Consider the following 12,299-nt stretch of genomic DNA (forward strand, 5'->3'; position numbering starts at 1 on the left):
GGTCGCTGCCATGTCAGCAATTGCTGAGGTGGCCGGCCGCCAGGCTTCAACTATTTCAAGATGTTAGTTACCTGAGACTGCTGGGGACGGTACCGGGGTGATGTTCCCTTCTCAGATGCATTTCTGGTCCACCAGCAGATGTTTCTCTGTGGTACCTTCACTGCTTTGTGGCTGCGTGCAGCGGGTTTCCAGCGGGCCTCTGCAGGATTGCCTGCTGAGGGTAATTTGCACATTCTTTGCAAATCTCTGTGTGTCTGACCCAGGCGTGTGCCCCTCAGTAGTTATCCGCACGGCTAGAGCAGGGTTTACATCTGCAAACCTCATCAGGGCATAATGGCCCTCTATTATTAAATAAGCAAAATTATCAGTCACCATGAGAAGATCCAGCTTCCATCAACAGAGGGTCCAGGCAGAGCACCTGCTGCCAGGGCACTCGCTTCATGCTCTACTAAATTTCTGTGGAAAACAGGGAAGTTTCAACTCCGAGTGCTTAATAAGCACACACGGGTGTCTGAGTTATTTCAACATCAGTTCTGCAAGTGAGCAGCTCTGGGCAGGCAAGCTTGAAAGGAGCCCCAGTGCCTCCAGAGCAAAAAATGTAAAAACCATCTTGACTACACTCTCTCAAAAAAACCCACACCACACCACAAATGTGTAAGCAGGAGAAAAACAGTAACTAGCAGAGCTGCAGCTATAAAAAGAACGTATTTATGATGCACACCTGTGTGAAGCACTCAGCTGTGCTGGAGATAGGCATGTCCTTGCACATATGCAGGATCTGCAGGTTCAGCTGGCTTCACCTGCTAGGACAGCCTGACAGTGCTGGGCTCACACCTCCCCACTGCTGTGCCTCTGGCAGCTGCAAGGGCAGGGAGCCTGGGTCCTTTGGCACCCACCTGGCTCCATTTGAGGGCTGTTTGGAAGCATTGGTACTAATGTGAGTCTGGGCAGCAGAACTTGGACTGCAGCAGTCAGAGGGTTGGCTTTTAGTTCTGTAGACATGGGCTCTTTAGGTAGAGTCTTACTGGGAGAGAGGAATGGGAAGAACAGAAGCAGTAAAGAGACATCAGTGAACATAACTGCAACACCTAGAGTAGTGAGACTGTGGTGGCAATGGCCACCATGGCCATTTTAATAAGTAAATCCTTAGGTTGCATGATTGCTACAACAAAGCTTTATCAAGCAGCTGCTTAAGATTTTCTTAAAATCTTAAGATTTTTAAGTGTGTGCATTTTCCTTTAAGCATACTTTTCCCAGAATAATCAAGGGAAAGCATGGAAAATAATGATTTCTTTCCATGGATTTTGTTATATTTTTCCCCTACATTTTTGCTTCAACCCTATTGCTGGGTCAGCGTAGAATGCTGAGTGGTGTAAGCACGATGGATTCATTACTTCGGACTTTGCAGAGCATAGCATAAGAAGAGTGAGGTAACAGTGTAGGCAATGTGGAAAGACTTGAGCATTTTCTTGTTTGACTATTTCATATATTTTGGTTTCCAAAATATTTTTTAAAGGATCAGTTTGGCTGGAAGACTAAAATTGAATCAAATGCATCTTGCATCCCAAACTAAAAATGAGACTTGGGTCTAAAAGTTCTGAGTCTTGGGAATAAGTCTCCCCCATCATATGTAATTACGTGTGGTTTCTGAAGAGGTGAAATGTCACATTATGAAGGGATGGAAAATACATTAAGAGAGAATGAGTTCATCTTCCTGATACAGAACAGTCCCTGCACGGTAATGGAATTATGACAGCCTTGGACGTTTGAGGAAGTCTATACTGCTGTCTCTGCTGTATTTGATTTGTATATGAATGGATTTCCATTCCCACTAATGGCTTTCTCTGAGCTACTGCAAACTCTAAAATGGGAAATAAAAACATAATTTTGGGAAGATAGCACCTGCCATAATCACTTGGTGACACTGCAGCTTGTTTTGCAGACAAAAATATGAAGGAGGTACTGAAGTATCACTGAGGTGTTAACACTTGTGGAATCCTGTAATAGACAAAAAACACTTAAAAGTAGAGGAAGAAATTATGGAATAGTTTGTATAACTGCTGTTTCTACTTGCAGGTGGGCAGGGGGAGGTGAGGAACGGGTGGAGGCTTTGCCCTGACCCAGGATCCTGACTGAGGAAAGATGCAGGGAAGGAAGAAAACCTGTTTAGTCAGCTATTACTGAAGAGACTGTGGAGCAGGTGAATCACCTCCCTCAGCCCTTTAGGCAGGATAAACAGTAAGAATGCGCTCTTGCACAGGTTTTTCACTGCATCCTTTACTGATGTTGAACATAGTATTCTTTCTGATGCTCAGTGACCAGTCTTAAAAACATCTTGTGTAAGTGTGTAAACAAGATTTTCTGAAACATTTATATACATACATAGTATATACAAATATATAATATTGTGTGTGTATATATATGTATATCTGGACATGTACTGTACCAAGCACTAGCAGGACAGTTCTCAGTTTGGTTCAAGCAAACTTGTATGTAGTGTAACAGATTATTATAGATTTTTTTCTGAAGACCTCAGGCCTGTCTCTATAGGTACTGGCCACTCTGTAAAGCTTCACTGCCATTGTATGAACAACCTAGGAAGAAAAGCTGTTCTTTGGCATGAATAAATGGTTTCTGTAAATAAGAATCAACATAATTTAGAATCTGTAAAACAATATAAACAACAACAACAACAAAAAAGCAAAGTTCAAAATTCAAAAAAAAAGCAAACAATAGATTAGACATGCACATGGATGGGGTGAGACAGTTTCTGAGTTGGGTTTGCTTACACTTTTGGAAAGAGCACATCATTTTAGGGAACAAGAAAAACTCCAACTTAGTGTTATGGAATTAGAAAGGAAAAGCAAGAAATCAGCATGGAAATTAAATTATAATGCATAATATAATAGTACAGTTCTATTGGAAAAGTGAGTCAGTACTAAAGTGCTTTAAGAGCCATGCTTCAACTGGAGTGTGTATGTGATTCTTTCTTACCAGCCCAATCGCCTTAGTTGCTTTCCTTCGATACATGCTTTATTACCATTTTTGCACACACTGTATGTTTCCATTACCCGTTCTGGCTGTTTTTTACTACTCTAGTTAGGTTTACATTGATAACTATGAATCTCACTCTGACTATCTTAATCCACTGTCTAAATCTGTTGGATGATGCTTTTGGACAGGTCTCACAGATTTCATGGGAACTTTCTAGGGGCTCAAGAGATCACCAGTGTGTACCATCTCTACTGGACTTTGTCTAAGGCTCTGGAAAGGTACCGCATGCTGTTTTCTGCACTCTTCTGTTACACTTCATGACTCAAAAGAACACTTTCACAGAACTCTGCAAGTGCAATATTTTCATATAGAAGTAATATATATGCCTTAATTTAGTGATCAGCTCAGTCTCTCTTAGCTTACCTGATTTTAGTGGGTCACAAATGGCAAACAACAGCCCACAAATATACCATATAGAACAAGTACCTGGACCTATAATACAGTTTATATTTATTACTTTTACTGAAATCACAGAATCAAATGTTTTAAGATTACAACTGGTAAATTATACATATGTAATAGTTTACAAAACAAAATATTGGCCTTCAATGTGTCATAGTACAGTGTAGACCTTGTACAATTCAGTTCAAATGAATTTATATTTTGCATAACATATTAATTACGGTGTAAACTGGCTGACATAGTAGTGCTCTAAAAATGTTAATTCTCTTTGATTAGACACAAATTAGAATGAAAAAAAGTTTTGTGACACATCTTAGTTTTCAAAGGGTACCGGTATTTCAGTCAAGTTATCTATAATGCACAAAGTGACACTTTCCAGAATATGTTGACACCAATAGAGTGTACAAAGAGGCACATGAAATAAACTAAGAAAAAATAAAGGTTGTGCTTTCCTGTTAGTCTTCCCTAGAATACCTCTCTAATTTTATCTGATGTTAGGCAATTTTCCTGACAATAGAAATTAAGTATATTTATTGCTATACAGGGGTACACACTGTCTGCAATTTACTTGAATACAGTGTATTATTTCCCGTATCTGATGAGATTTTAGCAATCCATATAAGCTTGACTGTCAAGGAGTAAATTTCATACGATAAAACTATTAGGAAACTTCACAGTTCATATGATAAATTGTGTAAACCAGTTCCTATAAATTACAAGAGAAACTATGTTTTCACTTGAAGTGGTATATGTCTGAAGCAGCTCCTGCAAAGCCAAATGATGTAAAAAAAATTACTCTGAATTTAGTTGCACTGGTGTTAGTTATACCTATGTATTTTGCCCTGTGAATGGGAGTAATGGAGACCCAAATACTTGTTCGTGTGTATATGTATGTGAACATGTTTATACATACACATGTATGTGCAAGCACACATACAAAAATATACATTTCCATTTAGCTATAGCTAAGTTCTGTGTGTCCACCTATGTGTTTCAACACAGACTATGCAAGATTCTAGCTGACATATGTGGAAATGTTTTTAGTGTCCTTACAGCTACTGTGAGCCTCTGCAGACAGCTTTCAGGGCAAACAACATTGTGAGTTTTGGTTTCGATCTGTAACTCTGTACTGTGCAGAGTGGCTGGACGCTATCAAGATGTTTGATACAGGGTATCTGGAGAGAAGTTCTGCAGACATTTACCTAGAAGATTAACAAGGTGTTTGGGGCTTTTCAGTGTTTGTATGTTGTCGCTGAAAACTGGCAGAGCTACTCCAGAGCTATATATTGTGATGCCAACTGAGTATCTGATAAGTTGTCTCAGGTTAAGAGTCATTACCACTACAAATGATAAACATTTGCGCTAGCAATGTTTTTTGAAACAAGAATGTTGAACTACCTTTACTATACAAGCTAGCATTCAGTGTACCCACAGTAAAACAAAAAACAAAAGAACAAAAAAACCTTCTTGAAAATGTTACCAATGACAAGTATGAATGCAATGATGTACTCTCACAACTCTATAAAAACTAATCAGTTAATTAAAAAAAGGAACAAAGGCCTCAATATCAGCAACTTTTTTTTTTCTTATTTTTTTTTTCCCTGAAAATTGCAGCCCATGCTCGGAGAATCTAATTTTGGCTCTTGCCGTAGGCTCCATCTTCCTCAGTGACAAAGAACAGCACAGCATTCATGACCATGAGAAAAAACAGTCACCTAAACGTTTTGCTGAAAACCCACCATTATTAATGTTTCATCCTTATGAATCCTATTTAAAGCCTGCCGTAAAGATTATCAAATTCGAGGCTTACTGTCATTTCCTGGCACTTTTTGGAGTGGGTCTTAAGGGAGGCCATTACCCACTGGTTCTCGTAATTTTATCTAAAGCCTTGTGGCTGGCTCAGGGTCTTGGGTAGTGCCTTGACGGCAGCAAACAGTGGGCACAGAGGCTGAGCTGGAATTTAACTTGTGTGAATCTGGGCACTGATGAGAAAGGTACTTTTTGGTCATTTGAAATAGATTATTTGCTGTCTGTAGTACTGTCCTTACAGTGAAGTGGTTACAGAAATAATTTGTATTGTTAAATAAATTGATTTTATGGGTTTATCTATATTGCATTTTTTACCTCACAATGAGTCCAGTGCAAGTTTCCTTGAGTTCAGCAGAATTTGGACTAGACGGAAAGTGGAAGTAAGCAGATACCATTATTTTCAAGGAAATACTTGGAATGCATGCTTGGCTGGATTTTAGTGTCTAACTTTGCCTGACATGGTGTGAAGAGCTGGAGTACAATGAAGCAAAACATTGCAAAGCGTCCCAAATTGTGCTTTTGACTTTTTATAGCTACAGATAAATACATATGTAAGTATATAAATGGTGAAAAGACTGAAAAGGTAGCTTTTTTAATGGTTCAGTCTTCATAAACCAAATCACACATAATTTCAGCTATATTTTCAGAGCGGCACACAAAAGAATTTCTCTGCAGAGTTTTCCCTTAAGTAGAAGAAGCTGCATGAGAGAATACTCGTTTGCCACCCTGAAAACTCAGAGAAACCTCATTCACATATGGAGGACTCTAATTCACTACAAGCCTGAGCTTGCTCCCACTGGTGCAAATGGTAAGACTCCTACCACCTTCAGTGGTAAATTACCGAGGTGCGTAACAAGAATTGCACGCACTTTTATGGAGTCTGTTGTGTGATCGCTTTAGGAGCCTAGGAGCCTGTATCTTTTTTTTTTTTTTTTTGGTGATCCACAGACCTCTATGACTTGCTAGTTGAGAGATTTTAGAGCTGAAGTGTAACAAAGCTCCTTTGAGCATTTGAGCATGAGGTGTCCCAAACTTAGAAATCTACAACTTGTCTAAGAAAGGTGGTAGCAGAAAAAAGAATATACATCTATACAGTGTGCACACACGTATACACATATACTCCTGTTTCATGCAGAAAGCTTTCTAAATAAAAACAAACAAAAAATAACCAGTGCCATACATTATGTAAACTCACAAGGTGTACTTTCAACACAAAATTTGAAGCATAAATTAGAGAGAGAGCAAGAAAGAGAGAGACAGAGACGATAGTAAACATTTTAAATATAGAATTTGCACAATTGGTATTTTTGTTAAATAAGAATAAATAAATTCATTACATCCGTTCACATACCAGTTGTAAAAACAATAAATTATTTTATTTTTTTCAGTGCTGTGTTGCTTTTTTTTTTTTTTTTTAAACAATTGTGATTAATCCACAAGATTATTCCCTCTCTCCCTTGTGATAAAACTGTTTCCACAGGAGGGTAGCTAAATTGAATTTCAGGTATACAGACGATAAGATGATAGATTATAGGCTTTTTCCTAATGATGCTGTCATATTTGAAAAGCAGATGCTCTAAACAACACAGATTCTAAGGGGACCAACTCCACCTAAGGCATTGTGGAGATGTGTCCCCAAAAGCCTGCAGTGAGTTCAACACTGACTGTTGTTTATTTCCATGCACAGAGTAATACTCTGGGCTTCTTAGACAGTGTCTCTATCCAGTGGAAGCATTTTATGAATCCTGTTTGGCATGACTTTGTAGTAATATAAGCAATGACATAACAGTGTGACCAACAAAGAATTTAGTTTGGAACACAAGTTGAAATGACAAAGTCACATACCTTGCATCAATTTTTCATTCATCAGTTACATGAAATAGCTATGACTGAAAAAAGCAAGGTTGGGAATTGGAGTCTGATTACAAAGATCAGCTAAAAGGCAAGTGTTAAACAGAGCAGGCTGGTCTAGTTCATCTTGCATTTTTAGGATTGCTTCCTTTGTCTGTCCCCTTTGCTCTCTCAACATATAAAGGAAACTTATTTTGCACGTATATTTGCTTTCTTTAGTTCCCATATTTATTTAATTTTTATAAATAATCTTTCTATGAAAAAGATAGTCTTGATCTAAGAAAGCTTTAAATTTATACCAGCTTATGGTATTATTCTTCTGGAATCTGAGTAGCATCCAAAAGCTTTACTCATTTCATTCACTATATAATAAATTATTACTATGATGCAAACATAAATACTTTACATTCTCTCTCTATTCTGATAAAACACGGGAGAAATAAATGCCACTTAATAAAGCAGCTGTATGCCAAGACAAATATTAAGTCTATGCACATTAAATCTCCTTATTTTTCCTCTCCTGATGGTTTCTACTTATTATGAACTTTCGTGAGAGGTTCTGGAACATGTGTTTATATATATATAAGTATAAAAATCAGATTACTTTAAATGAAAATAGGACACTTCAAACATGATCATAAATAAGACACTTCAAACATAGTAACAGGTAGAGGAGGCAAAAATCTTAACTTTCCAGAAGTTTGCAAATATTCAGAGCCTTGATCTAAGTTATTAGGATGACATCAGTTATTAACAGGGGAATTTTCCTCAAGACATGTTTTTTTATAGGACTACTTCTTTCTATTAGGTCACACCATTCTTGAAAGCTGACGATGACTAGTAACATTCCTTTGTAATTCATTTTTAGGGAGGATGAGGCCCTAACACTATTCCTGTTTACTTGTAATAGAGCACAAAAACAGATATTTCTCCAGTTTCATACTGGTAGATGTAGCAACGCTATGCTGTTTTAAATCATCACATGCTTTCTAGAATTCACACAAACACGCCACAGTTGCAAAAACATGTTTATGTCCGCCTGGAGTGAGATCTGACCTCGCTACACAAACCAACATGTTTTTTTACTGATTTCATGACTGGGATTTTTCCTAGAAGAGTCTAGGGAGGTTCAGTGCTCAAGTACCACTGACTCACAGCAGTGTCTGAAAACGCTCCTACAGTTTCACATTATCCTGGGTGGATGAATTGAAAAATAAAAGACAGATGGGCTTCTATTTTCATTTGCAGATCACGACCATTTCTTTTGGTACCTGTTATTCTAGAGCTTTATTCAAAACCTGGTGATAAAAAGGAAGCAATTCTAACAGGGTTGGTGTCAAGCCTCCACCTGTTAACCTGCATATGTTGATATACCCTTCCTCGGTCACACAACTTCCACCGGACAATAATGGGATTCAGAAGCTGCTGCCAAAGAAAATTTTTACTAGCTACTGCCTGTACTGTGGAAACAGTCTTATTGATATTGAGTAAGTCCTCCACATCCTGATGTGGTTTGACTTTCTAATGACCCCTCTTCCTCCCAAATGTGGTAGATATACAAAATATGAATAACTTCTACAGCTTAAAAAAATAAAAACAAAAAAATCAACAAACAAAAAGACAAATAGTTACAAACTTTTGCTGGTAAGATGAATACCAGAGTTAGACATGATGGACAAAACAGTGATAAAATATTAACTGCTTGCTGTGTTTTTTGACCTTTATAGCCTCTTCAAAAGATGTAGGTACATTACACATTGTTAGATTCAAGGTGGAAGCCATAGAGAAAATAACAGAGAAAGCAGTTGTATACAGCCTCAGAATATCTGAGTTAGAAGACACTTGTTTACCTTACTTGTAATTTTTGGTTCTCTAACTAGTTTCTACAAAATACAGTATGCCTTTGTTTTATGGAAAGAAGGAACTAGCAGCTATTGTTCATCGACAAGAAGGACCCCGTGCTGTGACACAGCTGGAGCTAATGGAAGGTTTACCAAGTCAAAGGTACACACATTCTTTCTAGCAGCCAAAACCTCCTGCTATCTGACATACACATAGTAAGGAGCTGCTGATGGTGCTGGTATTTGAGCAATGTACTTGTGGGGATCCCTGGTCTGTGAACTGCTGCAATGCTCCTTTTGAGAATTTCTTGGTGGAAACACAGTATTTGTCAGAATTATGATCTGCTGTCAGGAAATTCCTGGAACAAAAATGCATTTCCTTTTGTCAAAACCAAAAGGTATTACTTTTTAAAACCAGCAGCAAGCTCTTCATTTTCCAGTAAAACATCTGCAGCCATTTCTGAAGACTCGACCAAGTCCACAGGGCTGCAGATATACTTTGGTCAATCACTTTGCTTATATAGTTTGTCTTTTGATTTTTTTTAATAGAACCAAGTGATATAAAGTGACATACCAAATCAAATATATTTACAAAACAGCATAAAGTAAGCTACTGTGGTATCATGGGTACATGTGACATTTTCTAAGGACATACTGTATTAGAGGTAGGTGAAAAAGGGGGAGATGATTCTGTAACCTTCAAATATCCCAGGATCCTCCATTCACTAGTTTTTCTTCTTTTTTATTGTTTTATTTTATATTTTTGCAGACGCAGAGGGCTTATAACAACTTTAATGCTTAGGTTTTTGACATATTAAGATCACCCTACTATTTTTTAAAGCAGTGCACATCTTCATTTGGTCCAAATAGGCAGATTCTGCCCATAATTTGAGACTATATGTAAGTACATTGAAGCCTTTGCTTCTCTCTGTCTGGGCAGACCTAATACCAGTATGTCAACAATGGCTTCATCAAACCTCTTTTAAAGAAGATCAAAACCACAGGTTAACACTTTTTCAACAAGCACTGTTTAAATGCTGATGGTCTCTGAGAGAGAAGACATCCTTTAGCTAGTTTTCCATGCCCGTCTTTGCACTGGACAGTCCTGGTGTGCCATCCTGTGTCACATGTTCGAGAACAAGAAAGCCATGGCCCTGTAACCCACCGGGGTTGCATGAGCTGTGGAGTTACTTTGCTGTTGCTGCCACTGCTGGTGACAGAGTTAGTCATTTGCCCTTGCTTCTTTGGCACGAAGAAACTATAACGGACATCCACGGGTTGAGTTGGGTCAGTCGCAAGTATCTGCACAATAAGAACCTCTTTTGTCGCAGAGTGTCCCATCGCATGCAAGAAATCATCTTTGTGACTCCAGCCACTATAGTTCATGACAGTCCCATTGATGTCAATGATTGTTTCTGAAGTGGAGATCATATATTTTCCATTGACAAGGTACTCACCGTTTTTCTTTTTCAGGGCCAGGTAGGCAGTAAACCTGCTCTGGTCCTTAGTCTTGAATTGCCGAACTTTGATGTGAGTTGCCCCTTCTGGGATTTTCACTATATCTGTGTAGCCCTTACTGAATGAGGGGGAAAAGAAAAAAGAAAAAAGAAAAAAGAAAAAAGAAAGTATTCAGTAGCTGGTGTGAAATAAACCTTAAGTCTAATGAAGTCACTGGTACGATGCATCTTTACTTGAATCCATCTGGCTAGCGGCACATCTAAGATTAGTTTAACCAGGTTTCATTATTTGTCTTGTGTACTGTTCTTTATGTTCTTGAAGAAATTTCTACTGCACTTACTTCAAATTGCTTAATCTTTAGCATTAGTAATGATTTTACATGAGTCAGATACAAAAGGAATGAAGAATAACAGATAGCTTATATATTTCAACAAAGGGTGGGAGATATAAAATACGATGCACGTTCTGCCTGCCAATGAAAGATAATGAGATATGCATTGGTTACAGCTGTTTCTTGCTGTCTTTGCTATAATGATGATTAAGGGAAGCATGAGCAGAGTAACAGCTGGATAGAGGTACCTTGGGAACATTTAAAAATAATCTTGATCACTGAGAAAAAATTTGTTTACTTTGAAATTCATAAAGCTGAAGATTAATTGTTAAGTGTCTAACACAAGGTACACTCAAATGTTTAATTTGTACCACAAAGTTCTCTTAGTTTCTACTTATGAAATGTTTTAATGCAGACTTAGAAGAAGATATTTAACTTTTCTACCAAAAGTGACAAGCATTTAAAACCTGCAAGTGTGCTAAAACTTTTACTATCTCAAGTATATTATTTGTTTTAACTATACGGATAAACAGAGAAAAGTCTGAACACTGCACAAAGCTGTAAGCTACCAGCTGGACTTTGGAAACATTTATTTTCATTTCTAATTTTGTGATAAAACTATTCTGCAAGTACCTCATATCTAAAAAGGTTAGTGCTGAAACATCTAGAGGAAAGGGAATGAGAAAATATACTTAAAATGTATAAAAGTGAATGGGGTCCCTTGGAATTGTTTAAAGAATAGACTACTACCTTTGCAAATTTTTGGTTGCAAAAGTAAAGACTGCAGAGACTGCAGATTAAACACTAGTGCTATTCCCATGCTATTTCAAGCAGTTACAGGACAACTACTAAAAGTCCCTTGATTTAGCACCTCTATAAACATGAAGGAATACGGTGCAAAAAACAGGCTGGGTGACTCTGCTCCACAGCACTGCACAAATATTTTTACTTAACAGTTGCCAAAAGAGCTCTGTTAAAACAAGTTATTAAAGTTACAAAATCATTTGTTCAAAAATTAAAAGAAATGCTAGAGAATGCAACATTTTCTTCAATATTTCATGTGCAAAAAGCACGTGCATCTTTAATTCTCCTATTTCCCAACTTCTGACTATTTAACTTTACAGCCTTTTAAAATAAGTTCTTACGAAAGAGTTTTCCAGAAGATTGTGTTTTGATTGCTTTAAGGGAAAAAAGTACAAACAAATGTTGTTATGGCAATTGTCTACAATGGAAAATACTAGTTTCCTCTTACACATTTAATAATTTCCCTGTACATTTAAAATACAGGTTGCTACAGTTTGGTTTATAGTGGATAGCAAAGAGGGAGCTGCTATTTTTCAGTGGAGAAAGATAATTTTACTAGAGCCACTGCCCTTTTATATACAAAAACAGTTTGCAGACAATTAAGATTTCACTATTTTAATAAAGTTTTTGTTTTTTCTTTTTTTGAAGTCAATTACTTGCATAAAGGAGTCATCTCAAACAATATTCCCAGTAAAAAATAAATTCTTGAGACCCCAAATTCAATCAAAATCAAGTTAGAACCGTTCAAT

General features: G+C 37.4%; 1 protein-coding gene across 1 annotated transcript in view; it reads right to left on the reverse strand.

Annotated features, from left to right (window-relative positions):
* Nucleotides 1–2,257: 2,257 nt before the first annotated feature.
* ADAMTS5 (ADAM metallopeptidase with thrombospondin type 1 motif 5) overlaps nt 2,258–12,299 on the reverse strand; it is a 48,467-nt gene continuing 38,425 nt past the window's right edge. The window contains exon 8 of the mRNA XM_083841452.1: nt 2,258–10,533. Coding sequence (XP_083697578.1) covers nt 9,963–10,533 — 571 coding nt within the window. The 3' untranslated portion in view covers nt 2,258–9,962. The remainder of the gene's footprint in view (nt 10,534–12,299) is intronic.

Source organism: Anser anser (assembly GCF_964211835.1).
Source record: "Anser anser genome assembly, chromosome: 1".
NCBI lineage: Eukaryota > Metazoa > Chordata > Aves > Anseriformes > Anatidae > Anser > Anser anser.